Source organism: Poecilia reticulata, chromosome 7, assembly GCF_904066995.2.
Source record: "Poecilia reticulata chromosome 7, P_reticulata-male-v2, whole genome shotgun sequence".
NCBI classification, from domain to species: domain Eukaryota; kingdom Metazoa; phylum Chordata; class Actinopteri; order Cyprinodontiformes; family Poeciliidae; genus Poecilia; species Poecilia reticulata.
In genome coordinates, this window is record NC_088836.1 from 7,181,317 (window position 1) to 7,205,900 (window position 24,584).

The 24,584-nt window shown below is 39.6% G+C and overlaps 2 protein-coding genes across 8 annotated transcripts; one reads left to right on the forward strand and one right to left on the reverse strand.

The window, feature by feature from the left end:
• Positions 1–49: 49 nt before the first annotated feature.
• On the reverse strand, positions 50–23,560 carry LOC103467072 (uncharacterized). The gene is made up of 8 exons (XM_008413127.3): positions 23,226–23,560; positions 20,975–22,088; positions 19,709–19,843; positions 18,383–18,557; positions 16,255–16,353; positions 14,989–15,080; positions 14,105–14,245; positions 50–1,334 (listed from the first exon to the last, which is right to left on the reverse strand). Exons 1-8 carry the CDS (start codon positions 23,351–23,353, stop codon positions 1,071–1,073), a joined length of 2,148 nt encoding a protein of 715 aa, XP_008411349.1. The 5' UTR covers positions 23,354–23,560; the 3' UTR covers positions 50–1,070.
• On the forward strand, positions 2,398–16,052 carry LOC103466981 (uncharacterized). 7 transcript variants are annotated; one of them, XM_081608716.1, is made up of 14 exons: positions 2,398–5,433; positions 6,670–6,909; positions 9,231–9,445; positions 9,841–9,952; positions 10,139–10,236; positions 10,436–10,528; positions 10,622–10,684; positions 11,006–11,083; positions 11,224–11,313; positions 11,408–11,461; positions 11,819–11,863; positions 11,953–12,185; positions 12,584–12,758; positions 13,090–16,052. In XM_081608716.1, exons 3-14 carry the CDS (start codon positions 9,241–9,243, stop codon positions 13,218–13,220), a joined length of 1,377 nt encoding a protein of 458 aa, XP_081464842.1. In that variant the 5' UTR covers positions 2,398–5,433; positions 6,670–6,909; positions 9,231–9,240; the 3' UTR covers positions 13,221–16,052. The 7 variants fall into 7 exon arrangements, with proteins under 7 accessions (XP_081464842.1, XP_081464843.1, XP_081464845.1 ...); XM_081608721.1 differs by having other exon boundaries at positions 2,703–2,819; XM_081608717.1 differs by lacking the exon at positions 6,670–6,909.
• Positions 23,561–24,584: the final 1,024 nt, after the last annotated feature.

The following is a 24,584-nucleotide window of genomic DNA, read 5'->3' on the forward strand; positions in this document are numbered from 1 at the left end:
ACAAGGCATCTGATTCTGTCACACACACACACGCACACACACACACCTAGTTCCCCTTTCAAGTGTGTGTATAATTATCTAAATCTTAATTCCCTTTCATTCAAAACTAAAGTTAACTTTGTTGTGCGGCAATGGGAAATGCAGGGAAACCTTCTCAGTTTTGTCAGCCATATTAAAGCAAACATTTGCCATGAAAAAGTCTCAGATATAACTTTAGATTAACAAAGCCCACATTCGTGTAATATAAAAACAAGACCAAGTCCAAAGGAAAAAAGGTGAAGGCGAAGCAATCATGGTAGCTTCGCTTGCCCCCAGTTGCAGCGATGGCTACAATGTAACTTGCTTGTGAATGTGACTGAATGTAGCCTAAAGTGCTATGGGGTCCTCTGGACTTTGTATAAAGTGCTTACTACAGGTCATTTGATGCGCAGCTCTCTTGAAGTATCTTGGCAAAACAAAAACTAACCAAAATAGTTTGAGAGTAGCTTTATAAGCATGTTTTTCCTCAGTTTTTAATGTTAAATGCCCCTTCAATTATGAGAGTTGATTCTAATAAGCTCTTTAAAGATTGCAGAGCACTCCCTGAGGAAGGCTGGAGACTGTTTGTTCCAGTTCAAACAGTTTTGAACTGGAGCAAACTGGAGTTTTGACGTTTGCTCCCCACTCCACCTGCCTCTGTTGTTGTACCCTCGGGCAGGGCACTGCACTGGTCCGAGGGTCCGAGGCCCTGGTGGCGCTGGTGCATGGCAGCCTCACTTCTGTCAGACTGGTGTGTGAATGGGTGAAAGACTGTTGTGTGAAGTAACTTTGGGGTCCTCTGGACTTGAAAAAGCCATTACACAAGTTCAAAGCCATTTACTAAATTCTTTTCCAGACATATTTCTTCCAATCAATGCAGTCCAAACACTTGCAACACAGGACAAAATATTCAAGTTGAAAGTACTGTTGAATTCTAAGTGCAAAAAGGAATTTTATTATGATATTCTTTTCCCATAATAAAAAGTTAACTTAATTTGCAAACTATTTTTTCTTGGAATTACATTTCAATGGACACAACAGTGATGAAATGGTCACATTTGCTGGTTAGAACCAGGCAGCAGGTCTGGTTTGAGCCCACTTCGCTGGCTGGTTACTGGACTTTCGTCTCCACCCTGGAGGCCCCCAATCATGGAGCCCAGGGTCCCGTAGCTTCCCCCGTACGGCTCCATCTGAGCGGCCACGCTCAGACTGAGCCTCTCTGTCCGAGGCATCTTGGGCGTTTGGTTGAGCGCTGAAGAGGGAAGGGAAACAGGCGTGGCCGCATTGTCGCTGAGACTCTGCACCGTGACAGATGACTGCACAGATATACAAGTTTCAGTTACAAGGATAAGGTATACAGTAATAAAAGCTGAGAGCAATCAGTTATCGTATCTGCAATGTCCATTACAAAAAAAAAATCTATTTCTAGGTTGAGTTATACACAGAGGTGAAAGTAGTTTTAAATTCTTGCCGGTAAATCGTCAGTGGCTCATTGTGCGAACCAAAATAAATAAAAACATAAAGGTATGGTATATTAATGTTTACAGGGTCTCTGTATAGATAACGCAGAAAGTAGAAGCACTTCACAATGTGAAACAAATATATATTCTGCCATATAGGTGGAAAGTAGTTTCATTTACATCTATTGATGTAATTACAATTTATCTAATTTGTCCTTTAAGTTGTTTACAAAACCTGAACTTTTAATTTTCCTTGAATTTGTTTTGAATAAAGTTACTCTGTTACATTTGAAATCATATCCATTAATGAGTAAAGATAAAACGTAAGAAAACACCAGAAAAAAAACGCATTTGGCTGGGTTTGTATTAAGACCTCATGGTGTTGCATCAATGGAAAGACAGAGGAACAAGCACAACCCATCAAGTTTAGTTCAGGTTAACTTCTGAGAAAAAGAAAAGCTCTTGCTGAATTTAAATGATGCATTGTAAACTTTAATATTTGAACAACAAATGTAAATGCCAATTTTATCAGGTTATAATTTGCATTGACGAAAACAGAAAATCAGGTGATTAGTTTGGAGTCGGTTATTTAAAACTATTGTATAGGAGTAGCAAACAGCAGCTGTCATTAGATATTGCAATTAATGTCAGTAAAAATGCACATATCTTGTTTTGCTTTTTATGTATATTAATATGCTCCTTTAAATCAAAACAGTTTGATTTAAGCTGTTCTCATTTCCTTTGTGATGAGCAGAACCTTTGCTCATCAAAAAACTGAAGTAAAATTGTAATGAGGTACTTGTTACTTTTAATAGTATTTCACTGCATTTTTTTTTATAAATAACTTCGGCATCACTGTCTTTTCTTTTGACCATATTATTGTTTTCTGCACTTTTATCAGGTTTTGGTTTCGTTGTATTAAAAATTCACTGTCCTGCGGGAGTTTTCCCGGTTTATATTTTAAAGTCTATAAATGATACGCGATTTATTGTTCGTGCTGTCCCAGTGCAAGCGGCATTTTTTATGTCTGTGGACCACCTGTGTAAAATGTCCCAGTCCATAAATCAAACGCACCAATCCCATCAGCGACCGACCCCCGTCTTTTAGAGAAAGACGCTCGTACTGTGCGCTGTCGTTTAATACCAGTGATATTTCCGGTCATAATCTAATAAGTAGTTGTTTTCCAGGTGTACTGTGTTGTTTTAATTGAGCAAAATAACATGACACTCAACTAGATATTCTCCTTTTGCTTTTAATTGGGACATTTTGTAACAAGCAGACAGGCGTTAAACATAGCGGTGAAACGGGTTTGAAGGCTGCAGACCAAAGCTACGACCTCAGGTAGGGGAGAAGAGAGAGAGAGAGACGGCTGGAGGGTGAGAGGCTCCATTACGCGGCACAAACAGTTCAGAAACATTTTGGAATAAGAAGAAGAAGGGAAAAAAAGCGCTTTATAAACAGATTAACTTGTGTTTTGGTCCGTCTATCGCTAGCAGATCGAAGTGCAGCCGTTCTGAATGATGGCTTTATTGCAGCCGGTTACCGGACCGGCGCAAAATCTTTTAGCGGTACGCAGTACCGGACCGGACCGGTGTTCTGACACCGGCTTACTTTCACCACTGGTTATACAGATAGAGGCATGCAAAACATAACTGTTCAGACTGTCAACTTCTTGCAAATGAAAGTTATTTGTAAACACAAGCTAAAGATATAGAGTTACAGCTAAAATATATAGAACTTTAACATCCCAGATAGCACACGACGTTAAATCAACGTTGAATTATAGTTAGAATCGTTGCTTTTTGGTTGAAGTCGACAAATGATGGTGGATCAACCATCAAACAACCATCCAATCAAACCATTGAAACTGTGTCAATGAATCAACGTTGTTTTGTGGTTGAAATCTAATGAATGAAATGCTGAGGTCTGATTAATGGTTGATTTTTGGTTGAAGTCGACAAATGACGGTGGATCAACCATCAAACAACCATCCACCTCTAGCCAAGTAACCAATGTTGAAACTGTGTCATTGAATCAATGTTGTTTTGTCGTTGAAATCTAATGACTGAAATGCCAATATCTGATCAACATCTGATCAATGTCGAATCAACGTCAGCTGTTTTGCCGCACCTCTTCCCCTCATCCGAGCTCTGGGTCAGAGCATTTTATTACTGAGGGGGGGTTATCACGTTTTAAATTAAGCACTGTAGAGGATAGTCGGTGCCGATTCCTTTTCTTACTTGTTCATAACAATTCTCACTGACCGTTTGTGTGGGATATATTGACACAAAAACATCTACAACTTACTACAAGGAGTGGAGCGGTCCACCCCCACCATTTACATGAGTGGGATGGCCCAACCACACAGCTGCTTCGCTGTTGACTTGTTGGCAAAAGATGTTAATTCAATGTTGAATTATTATCACAAAGGTTGCATGTATGGTTGAGGTCGACAACTGACAGTGGGTCAACTATAAAACAATCATCCACCTCTAGCCAATTAACTAACGTTGAAACTGTGTCATTGAATCAATGTTGTTTTGTGGTCAAATTCTAATAGTTGAAACACCAACATCGAATCCAGTGTTTTCAGAGCACACTGCCTTGCAAGTATTAGGCATGTCCATAATTAGGCACACATGATTTTAATTGATGGCTGATTAACAGGGTTTTGCTGAACTGAAAACATGCAGGTCAGTTTGATTTAAGAACCAGGGTTGGGAAAAACAGCTTATCAATTTCGATTCAAAGTATGCTGTTTGTCAAGCCCCTACCCCACCCCCAACTACCATTTGTCCTGCCCCCCTAGCACCTCACACACACCCAACCTTTCCCCATTTACTCCCCCCCCCCAAACCCATCCTCTCCTCTCCCTTCCACTCATCCTCCTTGAGCTCTGGGTCAGGGCATTTTATTATAGAGGGGGGAGTTAATTATGTTTTAAAACAGCATATTGAGAACAGTGGGCTGTGATTCATTTTTCTGTACACTTTACTTGTCTGTAAATATTACTGACTGTTTAAACATATTTTGTTGACACATAATATCTACAACTTACTACTAGGACTGGAGTGGTCCACCCCCGCTATTTACATGAGTGGGATCCCAGATAGCACACGATGTTAAATCAATGTTGAATTATCGTCACAAAGGTTGCATGCATGGTTGAGGTCGACAACTGACGTGATTTGATGGTGGATCAACCATCAAACAACCATCCAATTCTAGCCAATTAACTAATGTTGAAACTGTCATTGAATCAATGTTGTTTTGTGGTTGACATCAAATAAAATAAAATGCCAACGTCAAATCCAGTGCGTTTCAGCACTGGTCCTCCAAGCCCTACAAGTTTTAGGCATTTCCCTAAATCAGCACACATGATATTAATGTCTGATTAACGGGGTTTTGCTGAACTGAAAACACGCAGGTCAGTTTGATTGAGGACAAGGTTTGGGGAAGAACTAGTAATCTAAATGTTCAATCAATGTCAGTTGTTTTTTGCACCCCTCTACTTCCCTCTTCCTCTCCCTCTCCCATTCAAACCCCCAACCCTACTCCCTCCACCCGCCAAAGACACACACACACCCCTTTCCCTCCACCGCCCACCCCTCACCTGGCCCGCCAACCCCTCAACCTCCCTCCCCCTCTCCTCATTTGGTTCCAGGTGAAACAACTTTTATTTTTTGTGAGCGTTAATCCCGTTATAATTTAAGCACAATGTGTTGACAACATTGGGTTGTGATTCTGTCCTGTACATCATCTTGTCTGTAAATGTTATGACTGACTATTTGTGTGTGATATGTTGACACAAAAACACATAGAAGTCACTACAAGGAGTTAAGTAGTCCACCTCCCCCATTTCACGACTGGTATGTCCCAATCACATAACCCCTTTCCAGCAGGCTTGGTGCAAAGTGTTTCTGAATTTAATTATTAAACCCTCAGCACTTTTGTGGTAAGTGTGGCCAATCTACTTTTATCTTATCCCATTTATTGTAAACCAACTGCATTGTGTTGTGCTCAAGTTGTAACTTGGTAGGGAAATAAGTGATGGCATAATTATGTTGAAAAAGTAACTTTAACTCAGATTGATAACTCCTTCAAACCATAACCTGGTGACATTACTGTTACTTCATTTGGAAAGGAGCTAAGTCAGACTATATGTTACTTTTGAAATTACCTTAAGCAGCTGCTTAATGTAATTAAACCTACAGCACCTGTGACAATTACATAAGAGCTTTGCCAGGTCGTTGATGAAGGTCTGACTGGTTAATTGCCAAGTCAGGATGTCATATGATACAGCTGTTATAAGAAAGTGTAATGTAACTGGTATGTCATGCTGATTAAATATAGGTATAATGCAGGCCCGGAGCTATGGAGGGGCCTATTTATTGTAAACCAATGGGCCCCATCCGACCCGGGCGGGTGCCCGGGTCTGGAGGTGCCTGGGAGGGAGGAATGGTTTCAAGTCATTTTAATGTCTGATTATAGATGGAGAAAGTGCGCCCTCACCTGTTCAGACAGGTGTATGTAATGTTAAAGTTACTGTCCCTCAATGGAATATATAGTAGTCAGCCCCAGTGACTGTTTGACTCACGGTTTAGCCAATGTGCTTAAAAATATGAAACGAGAAACGAGTATCACCTGAGCAGTTTTCAGCAGCTCAGGTGATGCACGTGAGGGGCCCCGTCATTGGCCCCGCCCCCCGGCCTGACGCTGACTTGTTCCGCTAGTGGTATAATGGTCATCACAGCATATACCTGTTTGACTGATAAAGCCGTCAGTTTGAGCTACACCTATGGTGATCTGACAAATGCTGATCTGACCGAACAAGCTGTAGAGGAGACTGGTTATATATTCTAAATGCGTAGAATATCTAATTTCACATTGATTAATCCCCTAAAGAAAATTTTTGAGGAAGGCATTAGGAAATAATATGGCCTTTGTTTAATTTCCATTCTGACGTAGGACACCGAAGTTGGGTTGTGCCTTTGAGGTCTCGAGCTGCTTGGTCCTGCTATAGTGAGGCGTTTACTTATGCTGGTATTTTAAAATGAACAGTAACCTTCACATTATAATTACCTTTCTTGATATGGATCTAATTGTACAAATATGTTATGTTTCAGCTCGTTTCACCTTGCATATTACAATGCAGCATATTATTCTGAATCATCTTTTTTTATTTTTCCAGCTCTGATTTAAAGATAACTGCATTGAAGAAAGAAGACAATTGTAGGCAAACGTGCAGTTTATTAGACTACAGCACCACAACACTCTTAAGATGTCAGCTTCTTCTTGGGCTAAAAGACGTAGTTAACAAATTATTGAAAGAGACAGCGCAGCAAATCCTCACTGAGTACAAGTTAATAGTTGATGCTAATCCAAGGAAAAAACAGAACAAATATCATGTTGCAGCTTGTTGTCAGTGCAGGTAAGATGTACTACATTTTCAAGTTATTTCAGACTTGCCACTTTACAGACCACCAACAGTGATGTGAATAAAAATATTGACTCGCCAGGTGAGTCTGATGCACATTTTGAAAGTATAGCGGAGGATGAGCTTGGACAGTGATGACCATAATGATTTGCTCAGGATAAGTTTAAAGTATTGAGCAACATCCTATTCAGTCTCTCTGGTTCCACTGTCATCTTTGCTGTCTATTTTGACGATGTTTCACCCTACCCTACCAAAAGATGGGAGAACATTGCTTGGAACACCCAGAAATGTGCCCATCACTAAAATTCAGGGGGGAGATTATCATCATTTTGGAATAGTCAAAGGGGTGCTTTCACAGTTGACATGTTTGTGTGTACCATTAACTATTACTACTATTAATATCCAGTTTAATATACACTGCTCAAAAAAAATAAAGGAAACACTTAAACACAATATAACTCCAAGTAAATCAAACTTCTGTGAAATCAAACTGTCCACTTAGGAAGCAACACTGATTGACAACGGGGACCCTCGTCGGGTCAATCAGTGTTGCTTCCTAAGTGGACAGTTTGATTTAACAGAAGTTTGATTTACTTGGAGTTATATTGTGTTGTTTAAGTGTTCCCTTTATTTTTTTTGAGCAGTATAGATGGCTTACCTTTATTTAAAAGTTCTAAACTACAGTTTTGGCCCATACTTTGATGTCTGACATGTGACTACACAAAGTCCCCATTTGTTGTTGGTATGTTTTGTGGTCTAAGCAAGCCAGTGGGCGTTTTTGAGTACCTGGATCAGTTTGTCAAAGATCTTCAGAATGTATTGTCTAATGGCATTATGTATAATGCTAAGCAATTTAATGTAGAGATTTATGCCTTTATTTGTGATGTGCCGGCAAGAGCTTATATTAAGCAAGTCAAAGGATTCAATGTCTTTTCAGGTTGTGACAAATGCTTTCAGGAGGGTGTATGGATGAATAAAATGACATTTCCTGAAACAAAGCATAAACTTAGGACAGACTCCAGTTTCTCTGACATGGTTGAGGGACATCACATTGGGAAGAGCCCTTTATCTGGTTTAGTTAAAATGGTTTCTATGTTTCCACCAGATTACATGCATCTCTGTTGTCTTGGAGTTACAAGGAAAATGCTTCATATATGGTTAAAGGGGAAACATTTGGCAACAAAGGTTCCTTCCCAAACTGTAGCAACCATTTCCGATAAACTCCTAAAGCTGCGTTTCTACACGCCTTCTGAGTTTAACCGTAAACCAAGGGGACCGTCAGAGATGGATCGGTGGAAAGCTACCGAGTTCCAATCCTTCATGTTATTTTGGGGTCCTGTTTAGAAGGATTCACTCCCCAGTGAGCTGTATGACAACTTCATGTTTTCTGTTGGAATGTGCATGTTGCTGTCCCCTAGTATATCTGAGGAAATGTTAGCCTTTGCACAAAAGTTGATGGTTGCTTTTGTTGAACACTTTGGGGCATTACACGGAAAAGATGAAATTGTGTACAACATACACCAGCTTACTCATTTGGCTGAGGAATACAGGAGGTTCAGCAATCTAGATAATCTATCAGGATTTCCTTCTGAGAATTGTCTTAGTCAAATTAAGCATCTTCTACGCAAGCCACATCAGACACTACAACTGGTAGTTAAAAGGTTGTCTGAAACCTCACATGTTGGATCCACATGTTCTAGAGATTATCCAAAGTTGCTTAACATCCACATTGATGGTCCAGTCCCCACACAGTTTATTTCTTCACAACAGTACAGGAAGGTCTCCACTCATCGGTTTACTTTGTCCACAAAGAAAGGAGACAATTGTGTTGAAGTTAGAGATGGATTTGCATTAGTAGAGAATATTGTTAAATCAGAAGAGAATGCATATATAATTTCCAGAATGTACAGACACAAACAGCCATATTACATGTATCCCTGTGAATCATCATTCATTGCCACATACAAAGTCAGTGGCTTGAAAGAAAATATAGGGGTAGGTAGACTGGCCTCCATCAAGCACAAATGCCTTCGCTGTCCAGACGGGGATGGTGCCATTGTAATACCACTACTTCATTTAGCATAGTCATGCTGCCCTATCAAAGTGCAAGCCAAAGACAAAGTGCAGTATCTGTAACTGAGATGTATATCATGGCATAAATTACCTCACAAATAACATCAAATTATTACCTGTGCAAATAACATGTTTGGCTGGCCAAAAACTACAATGTCTGTAGTGCGCTTTGGCTTTGAAGAATGAAATGGGGATGACCTGTAAGAATATATCATTATGAGTAGTTCTCATTTCATCCCTAGCCCTTCGAAGATGAATAGAGAGGTGGTACTGTGGTCGGTTGTACAGTTCCCACACGGTGAAACAGCAGTAGTTCTAGAGAGCTGGTTTAAAGCTGAGGAACAGACACTGTCATGGCCCCCAAAACACATAACACTCAAAAAAGCCCTTCGAGATGGAATGCAACCAGATGACAAATGGATCACCTATAAGGATGTACGAGTCCTTACTACGTGTGGTGAGTAACTGGTGCAACACATGCACAGCTGTTCTACACAGTCATGCTGTCATAGATAATTCAGCTCAATATTTTCTTTTCAAGTATGTTCGTTATTGGGACATGACATTACAGATGTAAAAGTTTGTTTAGGAGGATACATTAAACTAAGTATACAGTGTAGGTATATAAAGCAACACTTCAGAGGTGCAGCTGAGATGTTTTGTGTAGGTAAAATCAGCGAAGACAAATGTGAGGATGCAAATAGTGATTGGCCAGAATGAGATGATGTATGATAGTAGCTCTTCACACAGGTGTGATTGTTCCGTTTTGTGGGAGTTGGGAAGAAGCTGTTAGGGTATTTCTGCACTAGACTGCAGACATGCAAATTGGCATTTACCCTCTGCTCTTTACAGAGACCCTTGATGAGGCGAAAAAACGAGAGACAAAGTACAACACAACTATGTGTCCAACCTCTGAAATGAAATCTCATGATGAAGGAGCTCTCCGCCAAAAAAGAATATCCAGGTACATTACTTTGTCACAGTGATAACTTTTCCTAGGGTGTTGCAACTAGAAAATTAACCACTGCTAAAAGGATGACTCAAAGTGGCCAGAGTGTCCATGTATTCAGACTGTAGCCTTGACTAATAGGTGTAGTATCTTAACTACATTTGTAATATGCGCATTGTGTATTATCATAATGTTTTGTAGGCCAAATCAGCAATTTATGCATTCTGATCCTGAAGACCACCAGAGTAGCAGTGCAAAAAGAAAGCGTTTTGCCAAACCACCTGGTGTTGGATGTCCAGGTATTGATGCAAGACATTTCCTTTATATTGACACTATGCTCACTGCTACACAGTCAAAAAACAAATGGCATCCGACATTGTACCAATAAAAGTAAAGCATTTAAATTTGATTGAAATTGCGTGTTTCTTGCCAAATTTGTATGTAGTTTTAGCACAAAATAAATACTTTGTGAATAACATGCCAACTAAAATGTTTTAGGCCCAACCTCAAACTTGAGCCAGTCTTATACGGTCCTAAAATCTGCCCAACCTCCAACTCTGCAGAGACTAGGTCTAGAGCGTGCAGTAAATGGTATGTTGCTATCAATGTTAAAATGTCAACAGAATAACAGTTTAAACACAATTTGTCGCATCCTCATTTCTCACTCAGGCCTACCCTTTTCAGAATCATCTGATGGCATGTTCTACAGCAATGTAGAAGAGTTGCAGACTCCTGATGAAAGCAACAGTAAGTAAACCCATATTGTTGTTCTTGTGAAGAGCTAGCTGGCACCATGCATGCAGCAGACAACATCAATTTACATGTATGTGCTTTGCAAGATATACTCAAGCCTTCACAATTTTCAAGACATGTCACAATCATAAATGTGTTGTACCTACCAACAATCACTAACTGATGAAGTTCGTAATGGTGAGTCGTCAAGCAGTCTCATAAGACTGATGTTGAAGCAATGCTGTAAATATAGAGCAGTCAGCTGAATCCAAGTCTCACATGGGAGGTAACAGTAATAACTTCACCGTTTTCTGTATTTCCTACTTTGTGTTCAAGCTGAGATGCCAGGTTTTGCTACAGCCTGTGCCCAATACCACCAGTTGCAGAATCCACAGCGACAAAGTACAAGTAGTGGTATGATACTGTACTCTCTCAGTAATGGTGATGGGCATCCTTAGTGATTATGGCTAATAAGTTAGTTTGATAAAACATTTAGATTATGCATCTTGTTGTGTTTATACTTGTAAACTATTGCAAAATGTAACCATCTACAGGGTTGTCTGGATGCAGCTCAAGGCGGTATAACCATCTTCCTGGTCTCTCACAATGTGCACAAAATAGGCCACCATTGGATTTCTCACCAAGTAACCCAGTTTACTACATACATATAGAGTGATCTGTGTTCTGATTAATTAATTCACTGTAGCTAAGTTTTTGCATTTGTTATTCACTTAAAAGCAAACTCCCACCAGAATGATGTATTGGATTCAGCGCCTAATCAAGGTTGCAAAGGTAACAAGACCGTCATCTAACATTTGTAGACATTTTGTGATCTGAATGTGTGAGGCTGTGTCTGTATTCGAATTGTGGTCATTGCTCACATCTGTGTTCACTCCAACTCTTTAAATGCGTCGACAGTTTGTAAACTTATGTTTGCCTTTAAAAAATAATGCATAACACAAAGCCCTGATAGTATTTTTTTCCATTGTGGTCCTGTGTATTCCATTCATCCAAGTTCTCTCCTGATTGGATGCAGAAATGTCCTTATCTACAAAAGAGCTGTAGGAAACATTTCAAACCTAAAGAAAGTCGGTGTCATTTTGGCACCTAACCTTTAAACTTCTGTGCATGAATATTTGTGTTTTGCAGACGCAACCACACAAAGGGCCAGCGATAATGGGCAGCTTTTGAAAGGCAAGTCTATTGGGCATAATGTATTTGTAATGTGTCATTTGCAGGTTATTTTGATGTTGCACTTAATGATTTTTAATGTTTTCCTGAAGACCTTGCTATCCATAATATGACATCGATGCTTGCTGAAGTGCTAGTTATGGTCAAGGATCTGTCCAGAGATGTCCAATTCATCAAGAACAATTTGGCTCAGAGTAACATTACACCAGGTGGTACCAGAGGACCAGCAAACCTTGTGCTCCCCTTCCAGCTGCCAATTGCCAGTGAAGAAGATTTCAGTAAAGCAGAGTCATTACTGATTGAAGAGACAGTGCGTCAAAAGATGGTAATTTATTTGAAAGACTGATCAGCATTAATTTATTCAATGTAGATTATGTCAGTGTGAATATTTATTTTTCTAAGGGGAAAAGTGTTAGCTCTTTAGCTACTTGAGCACAAATTGTAGTCTACAAGTTCTGAACATGTCACAGAGCTTGTAGATATGCCATTTATGAAACATTTCGCAATTTTTCAAATAGACCATTTAGATATTGACCTGGCCCAAATTGGGACCAGGACGGTTAATGTGGTTAACATCCATGACCATGAATGAACAGTATGGAGTGGAATATCAGTGCATACATACAGTATCAGAACAAGGTTATGTCTCTGCTGTGTTTTTAAATTGCATGATATAATGCTGCTGTGTAACACTGTGCATTCATGTACTTGTCTCTGATGTAGATTGCTCGGCTGGCTCTAGTAGGAGGCACAGATTCAGCCAACATGATAAGAAGAATGTTGACGACTTGTATGACAAATGCCCTGGCAAGTCATTTCAACTGGGCTGGGAAAAACCATAGGTGTTCCCAGAGTAAAAAGCCATTCAAGGACACAATCCTGCAAGAGTGCCTATTAGGTGAGCTTCCTCCACTGGAAAGGGCTTTAAATTTTAATTGTAGGAAATGAGACTGTTGGTGAATCAGAATCTAACTGTGCTGTTAAGTTTGCCATAAAGTGGATAATTGTAATCCAACTCCAATAACATATTGCATCCTCCGTTTTACAAATACTCAAATTTGTCCATTCATTGCCAGTGTGAATGTACTATTTTTATTGGACAGTTTGTGCACACACACCAGAACCAGGACATAGGAGCAGATAACACCCCTCAACAAAGTGAGGGTAGGGGATAATAAATTGTATGTCAGATACCCTCTATCTTTATGACTTTCTTTTGTGTCTTTCAGCTGCTGCTCGCCAGTTTGAACCAAGGCTAACTGACCAAAATTATAGCGAAACTGTAAAGAAATGGTTTCGCTATGCGCCAGACCGGGAGGGAGGCATTGAAAGGCAACCAAAGGGACGGCAAGAAGACTGAAATGAAATAAAATGTCTAAGTTATGCCATGTTATTTTTAAGTCTGTGTGACCACATTTTAGGACCTTGGGTAATGTAAGGTAATTTTGAATGACATACCATAATTCTGGTGACATACCATTGTCACCAGAATTATGTGTTTAACACCAGTAAAGGAACCTTTAATGGTATGTCAGACCTAAAGGTGTACATGAATAAATGATTCTTTAACTTAGATTCAATTAAGATCAACCCAAATGTCTAATAAGATCCACATTGAGATGATGGTTGAATAAACATTGATTCCTAACTGATTCAATGTAATATCAACACATATATGCATGTAAATTCACATATAGATGATGGTTGAATTAACATTGATTGAATGCAGAATCAACACAAATGTGTGCAGATCCACGTTCAGATGATGGTTGAACCAACGTTGATTCCCAGCTGATTCAATGCAATATCAACACAAATATGCATGTAAATTGACATACAGATGATGGTTGAATCAACATTGATATGTCAGTTATGGTTGAAACCCTAACGTTGATTCAACATACAAGTCACCAACCACTTTCAATGTTGTTTCATTGTCAGCGTTCAACGTTGATTCAATGTCTCTGCCTAACATTGATTCAGTGTTGTTTCAATCGTTCTGTGTTATTTGGGATATTTTAATGTCCTTAAGTTGGGCATTTCAGCCACTGAAATCTCCAATAAATTAGTGTTTATTGGACGCATTTTGCAAAGTTTCCCTGTGAAAAAAATGGTCGTTTCTACCAGACATGTTGATAACAAATATTTCTTTGTAAACAAAATTACAATAAGAACACTTGTCAATAAGAGATTCACATATTGTCAGACAATATGTCTGAACAATCTGATGACATTAATACTCACGTTCCCTACAGAGGCCTGACTGCCAGCCACTATCTTCTTCTTTCTGGCCATGTTGGGATTCCAGTTGCAAACCAGACTGTCATTCTGCACGCTGTAGTTTCTATGGCCAACAAGCCAGTATGTGTTCATTTTGCCTTTACCCTGACAGGAGAGTGATGGGTGCAAGTGATGAATACTGACTAAACAATTGGCTACAGACAGCACTGAAATCAAATGTTTACATTAAAATAACTAGACTGGGATTTTTGAGAAACCATGAAAAACAAGGTTTCACTTTCTTGTATGAGTTGACTTTAATTTGTATTGAAAGAGCCATGTCATTGCATGCTGAATGAGAGAAGTAGCACCTACAATCTAGATGCTGCCAGCAAAATACCTCTTCCTTCAAAAAAAAAAGTAATACAATATGACTTGGGTTTGCAGAATTGCGTTTAATCACGCAACAGAACTTGAGCAACAGTGTCCTTTTAACAGATGAGAACAGCATAGAGATTTTTGGCCAGTTGCTTTTTGTGAAGATGGTTTAATATGATACTGACTCGAAATGACGTAAATATGACTTGAAAGGTACTTTATAAGTTCAGTCGACTTACAATTTAACTTCGTTATCACTGCATTTAAAGTAATATATTTAATATATGTTGGTTTTCTTCACAGACACACTGAGTGGGATTATTTGGTTTAAACAAAAAGACCCCACTCATCTTCACCATATCTACAGTCCATCATTTGAAAATGTACTGAATTTTCATTTAAGTAGAACTAGAGATTCATGTTTTCACTATGTATTATTTTCCAAGCAGACTGAAGAAAACATGAAGCTGTTAAAATTGAAGTTTGCAAAGAAAATGTAAAAAGTTGAGAGCTTGATTTGTATCCGTTACCTTAACCTCAATCTCTCCACGTAGCTGCAGCTCATAGGCGTTGTCCTTCATCAAAGCCAAATAGGTTTCTGAACTGGTGTGGATTTTCTGAGCTGGAACATTAAAACATTTGAAATACATTTGCAGCAACTGTTTTAGCTCTAAACAGATTCCCAGGTCATTCTCTGCAAAGCTTTTTGCGGTGTGATTGATAAGGGAACTAATATGTCTTTACAATATACTTGAAAGAACATTGTGAACATTTAATACTTTGTAAATTATAGGTATGTGCCTGAGTTACCTGAAATTTTTTTTTCGTTTTTTGTAGAAACACAACTTATCTGACCTTCCACATCAGTACAAAATCAGTTAACAGCTCTAGCTGTGATTGAATTATAGAATAAGATTTTTATGAGAAATATCTGGCAGAGTATTTTAAAAAAATATATTATTTTATTGAAGTATTTACAGTGTTGATTATTTATTACCGTTTTAGGCATTTGTACAATTTGGAACAGGCGGTATTGGAAATTATTGGTTAAGAATTCAATGGCTACAAGTAATCAGTGAATAAAAATAAAACTACATCATATTTGCAGTTATGTATATTTTTTGCTGTAACACCTATGTTACATGGTGTTGAAGTTGGTCTCCTGCTCGCTACAATTAATTGTTTTAATGGATTAATAAATAGTCTTCTGTTTTTCTACAGAGCGTAATAGTGTCATTTGTATTTGTAATGGATTCAGTGAGAACCAGTGTTAAACCCAGATTGGTTTTCTTTTTCTTTTTAGAGTTGCCTAACAATTTCAGTTTTCATCTTTTATATGAGATTTCTGTTGGTAAAGCTTTGTGGATTATTCTGTAGGTGGGTGAACAGATCCAGACTTTGGGTCCTTCAATTTGTGAAACAACATAGCATAAAGGTTTTATTTAGTTTTCTGCTTCTCAAACTGTCAGAATGTCTCTTTTTCCTCTTACACTTGAGTAGGTTAGCTTCCTTTTTGTTGCTATTTTGGGTTTAAGTTAAACTTTATAGGTTGCTGTTAATACCAATCTAAATAAAATCAACTACTTGAAATGTATGCTGGTGTACAATATTCTGTTGGGTAGAATATTCTTTTGAAAAGTTCATTTGTGGAAGTTGCAGCATGCCAGTGCACAGCAAGGGCCTTAACATAATCATCATCATCATAGAAGAGCAGGAAAAGCAAGTTATGGACAGGATATTTAAAAATCTAATTCTCTTTAAGAGCTGTAAAGGTTTAATTATTACTGAGGACTCACGCAGGCTGGTGGACTCCATCCTGGAGGCAGTATTGACTGTATCTCCAAACAAACAGTATCTCGGCATCTTGTAGCCCACAATTCCTGCCACACATGGACCTGTGGAGCCAAAAAATACAAATTGCTTTTCGTTTTGCTTTAGAGCTTCAATTGTTAGGTCAACATTCAGGTACCAATACAACCAGAACACAGAAATAAAACAGAAGAGTTTAAATAGATTTCAAACTAATTTTGATGCCATCACTCACAAATAAGGAAGTGATGTTTTTTAGAGCAACCTAAAAAGGCAATAGTAGGAATAATATTGTGACATGTTGCTTCATCTCCCCGAGTTTCTATATGGATATTAAGCTTCACATCCCATTCAGTGCTGAACATGACACCTCATTTTTAATTTTTTTTTTTTTTTTTTACGTTTCTGTGATTTCATGATCTAAAAAAAAACACATACACATCCTCGTGCGTCTGTGTATCTTTCTATCCTCAGTACTTTGACTTTTATTCATTTGTCATTCAGTTTACCCCAACCTTAACCACAACCTAAAGTCAAATTACATCCTAAATCGAACTTCTAACCTCTAAACAGCACCTCTTCTTATTGGCCAATCAGTCCTTACGGAGTAGTACTTGTTGGAGAAATGGATCTTGCACTGTAGCACAAGGCCATGCATACACACACATGAACACACTAAAACTTTCAACTGATCAGCTGAACCCACAGCACTTCCTCTAGATGGTGCTGTGGGTTCAACTGAATATTTGTTTCTCTGGGTTTTTAGTCAATTCAACTTTATTTAGACAGAAACCAAGTTACATAAAATAGAGATAAAAACAAATAATTGAATCCTTATGTATTGTTCTATTACCTGTTTATGAATGTCTCACCTTGTTTATGAAATATATCTTAATCAAAAGGAAAAAAATCTTTAAATATCTTTTTTGATCCATTGTCTATACCTGCTTATCCTTAGAGTTGTGGTACAATCTGGACAGGTCACCAGTCCATTGCAGGCCAACACATACACGTTTGCATGGCTATTTATTTTTGTGGGGACTTCCCACGTAGCTTTATTAATTTCTACAGCCAAAACCTTACGTGTGTAGCAAAACTTACTTCTAAATATTACAAATCCATATGAACAAACATAACCACACAGATCAAAAAACAACACATCTAACCTAAAACCTGATAATTATTGTATGTTGTAATTTGTATTTCAACAAACTGGACATGAAAACATTTTACAAGCTCCCTAAATTTACAATTTGTCTGCATTTCAAAATAAGAAAAGGTGTCGAGATTAGGTTAAGGTTAGAAAGGAAGGCTGAGAGCAGAAAATATCTAAATAGCTTAAAAACACTTAAAAAAAACCTTTTAATTAAGACTTTGAATAATTTATTTTAAATGAAGAAAATAAAATGCCAGACAATAAAGTGAACATGCTTCCAGATCAGCTCTGTTTTTAGTGAGCTATCTTTTTGCTTCACTGTGAATTAATCTAGTTATGCTGTCTTTATCTAAATACTGTAGAGGCTGAACGTCAGAGATGGATCAGCTGGTCTCAGCAGTGGACACATTACAGCACTTTGCTGTCCCAAATAAGCCTCAATGTCATGGGTTTTTCAAGGCACTGGAAATAATAGAAACACGTACAGTTCATGACAAACATGAAACCCGAGCTCCAGAAAACCAACTGGAATTATCTCAGTCTAAAAAAAAACTACAAATAAAACCACAGGTTTTATTCCCCAGAACCAAACATCCACATTCAGCTTCTATGCATCTCAAATCTGGAACAAACTTCAAGAAAACTGGAAAACAGCTGTAACACAGAGTTCCTTAAAATGCAAGGCTTAAATCCCCCCTGGTTAGAGTTGCTTTTGAACCATAATAAATTTAACATTGATCAAAATATTTGATTTGTATTGATGATTTTAATGATGGCACTTGACAAAATACAATGTCTGTTACTGGTTTCACAATTGCTGACAATGTGAAACCAGTTTATGATGTTTTTCATGATGAAAAGCACTCTGAACTGCCACCTTGTTGAAATGCAATTGACCGATACTCTAACAAAACCAGAACGATGTGTTGGACCTTGCGGTCTCGTGGAGCTCCTCTGACCTGTGTGAATGCCGGCTCGGAGCTGCAGCCTCTCGTTGGGCATGTGAGGGATGGACACCTGCCTGACCGCCGCCAACAAGTCCAGCGCCATCTTGGCAATCTCATCTGCGTGTTTGTCACCGTTTCTCTCAGGTAGACCGCTCACCACCATGTAGGCATCTCCGATTGTCTCCACCTGGTTAGAGCATTCCATTAAATTCATTCAAATGACATGGGAAAAAGTTTAGTTAAAGACAACAGCAGTGTCTGTTGTAGACTGCCATCTGTACACAACAGCTCCTAGAAGACATTCTAGACATCTCTTCTCAATCCTGGTTAGGACCAAGCATTCTCTGGGCAGAACAATCTAGTAAATTATTGGTCTCTCCCCTGTTGCAACATCACCAAGAAACCTCAGCTGACTCCTTTTGATGTAGAAGAGTTGAAGCTCCACTCCATGCTCCCCCAGTTGATCAAACTCTGTCCAATACCTCCAAGACCAAGTCCAACCACTCTACATTTAGCTGCTTGTTTCCAGGATGTCAGTCTTTCCATCATAGGCGAGGGTTGTATCATAACCTGTCAATAAATCCAGAGGTTTGGTTTTTTCCTATACCAATCACAGTGCTGAGGTGGCGCAGGGGTAGAGCACAACTCATGTAAGGAGACCTCGTGGTGTGTCGTGGTGAGGTAGATGCAGTGGACCCAGATATGAAGAGTAGATGATGATTTAATGAAGAAATACACACAATAATCCAGGCAGCACAGGTGAGCAACGGCAAAGACTCTCACACTGGTAGCAACTGACAGGGAACACAACTAACGAAAGACCCCACAAGGAAACAAGAGACTTGGGTGGATTTAAATACACAGAAGGTAATCGGGGAACACGAGACACAGCTGGGAGCAATCAAGGGTAGGTGGGACAACACCGAGACAGCAACAGAACACAGAAACTTAAATTAGCACACAGAAAAACCAAATCCTCACATCCCTGAGATCCTGTCTCTGAAGACCAAAACAAGAAAACTGAATGCGAAACCAGGGATAATGCTGGTGGAGTCTGTCATGCACAGGGACAAAGTCCAACTTTGGACAATTTATTTATTTATTTATTTTTTCATTTTATTTCACTAAAGTAAGATGAATAAAACAACACAACTGAACAGACAGGGATTTAACCCAAGAAAAATTAGCCAAAGTCCAAAGAAAACTTTAAAAACACCTCCAGACAGACATGAGTGCTATTGATCAAGAGCTCTTTTTAAAGAGTGGAAGACAGTATGGATGTCTTGACGGAAAGCTTCAGACTTACAGAAACGTGCTCTGTTGGCGTGGGTTTGTTACCTTGTAGACATCATAGGAATCAATGCGAGTGTCAAAGCACATGTACAGGTTGTTGAGCATCTCCACCACCTGCAGAGGGTTGCAAGATGCTGAGATAGACGTGAAGCCCACAATATCTGAGAAAAATATGGTGACCTGGAAAACAAGAGAGAAAATGATTGCTCCCTCACAACATATCAGCTTGCCTTCTTCTACTGTGTCAGCCTCACAGGATGAGGTAACAGAAATATAATAGATAATATTGATTTATACGTTTCCTTTTCTTGACGTTCAGGGTTTGAGCTGAAGTGAGTCTTTAGAGAATGATTGCTACAACTCATCAGAATATATTCCGTACCGCCTCTATCTGTAGAAAATTACATTCTCTGCATTGAACAGGACAATGAACTAAATCTGTGGAATCAGCATCCAAGTTTCCTCCATATCTGCTAAAAGTAACGTGTGCCGTTTGAGAGTCTGCAACTACATTTCCATATCAGAGCAGTATTTTCCCTTTCCAGTGAGTTCTACACAGAAACCCCTCCTGATCATTTTAAGCTGCTCAGACCCCCACCTCGCCACCATAAGGCTTTTTGGTCCAGCTGCTTCAAACCTCTTCAATAAGCCAGACGCAATTTCACCTGTACAACTTGTTTTATCTCCACATGAATATGCAACAGGGCAATTACAGGTAATTACACCAACAATAGCAACAAAGGCAACAAACACACACGTTCAGTCAGGGTGTTTGCACATCTTGCAGATGTAAACCTCCTCATAGCAGCTTCGGGGTTTAGCCAAAGAGTGACAGAGGAGGAGAGCAGACGCAGATCTGTTCTTAACAAAGTCTGCAGCTCCATGTGAGCGGTGTGGGACAACAAAAGTACTTATAGTACCACATAGTATCTCCAACTTTTTCCATCACTTTTGAAAAGTGATGATTGGTTTAGATTTTAAACAGCTATTTAAACAATGTATTATTTCTATTCCTGGGAGATGAGATAATGGTGGGGCTACACAGTGAAGCAGTTGGTAACATCTGCTGCCTTGCAGGAAGAAGGTCCTAGGTTTGAATCCTAACCTGGAGTCTTTTTGCATGGAGTTCCCACGTTCTCCCTCGTTCTGTCCAAGTGCTCTGGCTCTCTTCCCACAGTCAAAAACACAACTGTAGTTTCTAGGAAAGTCTGAAACTTAGAAGTGTGCCTTCTTGAAAAGCACTTTCGAAAGCGTTTCAAGGAAAGTTTTTATACATTTTTATTATTCTAGGTAATGTGCTGTTTCCCTTACCCTTTCATAGCTCTCGGCTTCAACCTGCTTACGCTTCCTGAGCTGCTTGGCGACTGATTTTGGCAGCATTTGATGCAGCAGATCTTCAGCCAGCTTCCTCTGGCGTTTCAGGTCCTCGGTTTTCTCCCTTAAGCTCTGAGCATAGTCCTGGATCCACTCTGTCATTTCCTTGAAAGAAAACATCACCGCAGGATAGATGAGGCACGCCATGGCCAGCAGGCAGATCCTTATGCTGAGGCTGGAAGACACGGCTCGAGATGCCAGCCGGAGAGCCAGCGAAGCCCGATCAAACAAGCACTGCTGGGTTTTTAGGAGAGCCTGAATTCCTGTGTGTGACCCAGAAAGAAGCTTGCTTCCTGCTCCAGAGATCTGCCATGGACGCGGGTCCAGAATATCCACTGGCTGAGCTTCCAGACTCAGGTTTACTTTGAGGTCTACGTTCTCTGACCAGCAGTCATTCAGCCGCTCCGTCATCAGTCTGCATAAGCTCAGATGATACAGAGTGCTGGTCCACCTGCGCTGGAAGTTAGCAGGAGTCAAGGTGTTGTGGTGGAACATCAGCTGGTAGTTTAGTTCTGTGAAGGTCACCAGTAGTCTGGCAGAAAGAACATCTGCCCAGGCAGGGTTTTGTTTGGCTTTAGCTAAAGCAACTTCAACTGAGCCCCAGATGGTCAACAGTCTCTCTATGAGTTGCGTGAAAACCGATCCATCCCTGGCATCCTGGGATGGACGTAGAAATGCCTGTATGTTTCTCCTCATCTGAAGGCAAAATCCAGACATCTCCGCACTGCAGTGAAGTCTGTGATTATTACTGTAGTTCACCATTTTACCACAGAGGTGATCCAGTGCTGGGAAACCGGACCCCAGTGTCTCATTGCTTGTGTCTTTGGCTAATAAAAGCCTCATCTTCTGAATTTCACTGAGGAGCTGCAATAGAGCTGTCGTCCTGCATGAAGTCAGTTCGCTGTACGCGGCCTCCGTTGCATCGAGCATGTCGAAGTTGGAGCTGAGATCTGGAGATACAGAGCCAAGTAGAGCCAGGAAGGAGAAGACACAGGCGGTCAGAATCCGCCGAACAGAGCGACTGCTGCCAGAGGAGGAAAATATGGAACATCTGAAACACAGAAAAACAACCGGTTATATTTTCTGATCCAATATGCTTCAGATAATGATTTAAAACCTCCTGAACATGTCATGAACAATGGTAAAGGTTTGGTACAAGTCTTTGTTTTTATTCAGGTGTGCTGGAGGATAGCCTGGCCTATGCAGTTTTGCCTGGTTCTCATCTCCCTTTGGTGCACCGAGGGGAGATGAGACTAAGAGACTACATGAGACTTGATGAAATTGGACTAAGAGAAGAACTAAAAAGACATACCCTGAGAATATATGTAGTTACAATCATAAATTTGTACATTACCAACAAGCATTTAATGATGAAAAAGGAAAATATTAAAAGATTAATAGCAATATTGCTACAACACCCTATTCTTTTAACCCACGATCAGCCCTCCTTTGCTCAGAGCATAAATGACATATAATAAGAAATTTCACAATTTTTACATTATATTTTCTTTGATGCAGCACCAATGCCAAATTATCACATTAACTCAGGAGTAAGTGTTATACTTTTCTTATTATTATTTGTTTGCAAAATCGTTTTAAATTCTATCTAACTTCTAATAGTGTTGGGCTTTTTTTCTTTCTGTTATTTTAAGTAAGAAGGCTGATTGAACAACACTGTCTCCTGGATGCTGAATGTGGTATTTTCTTGTTTGCTATAAATTGGCGCTATTACCTAAACTGAATTAAATTGAATTTATATGAAACGTAGCACACCTTCCTTTCAGAAACTTATAGCTTTGGTGATCTTAGTCCTTTGGGAAATGATTTTGTAAGCAAAACTGTTTTTTTTTTATGCAACTCATAGAAAGGAAACAGATGTATGTGTTTTATAAAAGCTGCCATGACAAATGCACTGCTAATACAGAGATAAAGAACTAAGACACTACAAAAACAACAAAAAACCTGATCCTCAGAATGATCAGATGGTGTCAAATAATATGTGTTAAGACCGAAGAACTGCTGATGAAGTCCACTGAAATAAAACGAAGAAGAGGCCCGTTTAGAATCACTCGATCCTATCTTTTTTTTATGTATATAAAACTAAGACACCAGAGCTCAGTAAGTACGTACTTCTGGCTTAACTTTGTAAACAGACAACTTCCAGCAGCGTGAACAGGTAGGATCTGACCTGCACGGCTCACAGTCGCTGTCCGCGGAGCGCTGCGCCTCCGGGGCCACTCTCCTCCTTTTCCTCAGCAGCCTTCTCTTCAGAGACGCAGAGGACAGAGTCCCAGGTGTGAAACACTGCTTTTTCATCAGGTCCAGCGCTGATCAGACCGTTTCCTCCAGCTGATCCTCCGGTCAGATCCGCTTCCTTCAGAGAGTTTACGACCTGAGAGCGCCTCGCTGTCAGTCAGCCTGCGGCTCCCTAACATGCCGCTGAGCAGCAGGAACACACAGATCAGGCACGTGCAGAAGGGTGGGCTGGGGGTGCTTGAGCACCTGCCCTTTTTGCTCCTTGCCCCCAAGTGCCCTTTTGGTCAATTTATTTATTTATCTATTTTATTATTATTTGGGGGGAGGGTATTATTATTTCCTAAGCCCTCTCCTGACACATAAAAACATGTGCTACAATTCTTTGATTTCTCTTTCTTTTTTTGTATAACATAAGCCCTCTGGTCATCTTCTTACCTTTGACCTTTTGCCCGTGACGCATGGCAGTTGCCTCTGGCGCAGTGTGATAAGGCGGCTAACTGGAGCTAAAGGTAGCGAACGTTACAGAATGCAGAACAGTTTTTGGTGAATTATAAAAAAAACAAACACGTTTTTGGTGAATAAAGTGAAGTAGACTTGCTACTTGTCAGATGATGGAAAACGTTGAAGTATCGTTTCTGCTTCAGCTCGGAGTCGCGGTTTAAGCAGAGAGGTAATGCAATACAACAGACACTGACAGGCCTCTGCGTCTGCCTTTCTCTGAAGAACTACTGAGTGGCAGGAGACAGCCAGGTGAGGAGAAACTGTTCTTATCTATCGATTCAGTATTTTTATCATACAGACGTTAGGCTGTTGTTGGTGCGCTATTAGCTAGCTGCTAGCTAACGACTTTGCTAGCAAAACAAGATAACTAAAAAGCTTCTTCCCTGTATTTTTAATGACATCAGTCATTCTTCATTATCGCTTATGCAATAGAGGCACATCGCCCGTCCAAAACCGATCATCTCCATAATGGATATATGTCCGATCTTCTCATTTCCTTTACCTAACGCCATTTATTCAGGCGGTAGGTAAATGTATCTTGAAGGAGAATAACACTTGAATAACAAGGATATTCATTTAGAATAAAAAATAACTCGCCCTGAATTACCACGATAGATATAATGAATGTAATAAAAGTGACATTAATGAAGGGGGAAAAATCTCAAGTTTAGGGTCTGGTTCGCAGAGTATGAAGTTAATTTTTTCCCCCCAATTATTCAATGGGGGGAAAAAAATGACCTCAGTTAAGTAAAATAAAATTGTAATCAAAACTTTTGGAATTGTAATGATT

Excerpts from the sequence above, each read along its gene's own strand:
- LOC103467072 (XM_008413127.3), bottom strand. The coding sequence starts at position 23,353 with ATGAAAAAGCAGTGTTTCACACCTGGGACTCTGTCCTCTGCGTCTCTG. Across the intron at positions 22,089-23,225 it reads AGCGACTGTGAGCCGTGCAG|ATGTTCCATATTTTCCTCCT; the intron begins GTCAGATCCTAC and ends TCTGTGTTTCAG. Across the intron at positions 1,335-14,104 it reads GTCAGGCCTCTGTAGGGAAC|TCATCTGTCACGGTGCAGAG; the intron begins GTGAGTATTAAT and ends ATATCTGTGCAG.
- LOC103466981 (XM_008412977.3), top strand. The coding sequence starts at position 9,205 with ATGAGTAGTTCTCATTTCATCCCTAGCCCTTCGAAGATGAATAGAGAG. Across the intron at positions 11,314-11,407 it reads ACCATTGGATTTCTCACCAA|CAAACTCCCACCAGAATGAT; the intron begins GTAACCCAGTTT and ends TTCACTTAAAAG. Across the intron at positions 11,864-11,952 it reads TAATGGGCAGCTTTTGAAAG|ACCTTGCTATCCATAATATG; the intron begins GCAAGTCTATTG and ends GTTTTCCTGAAG.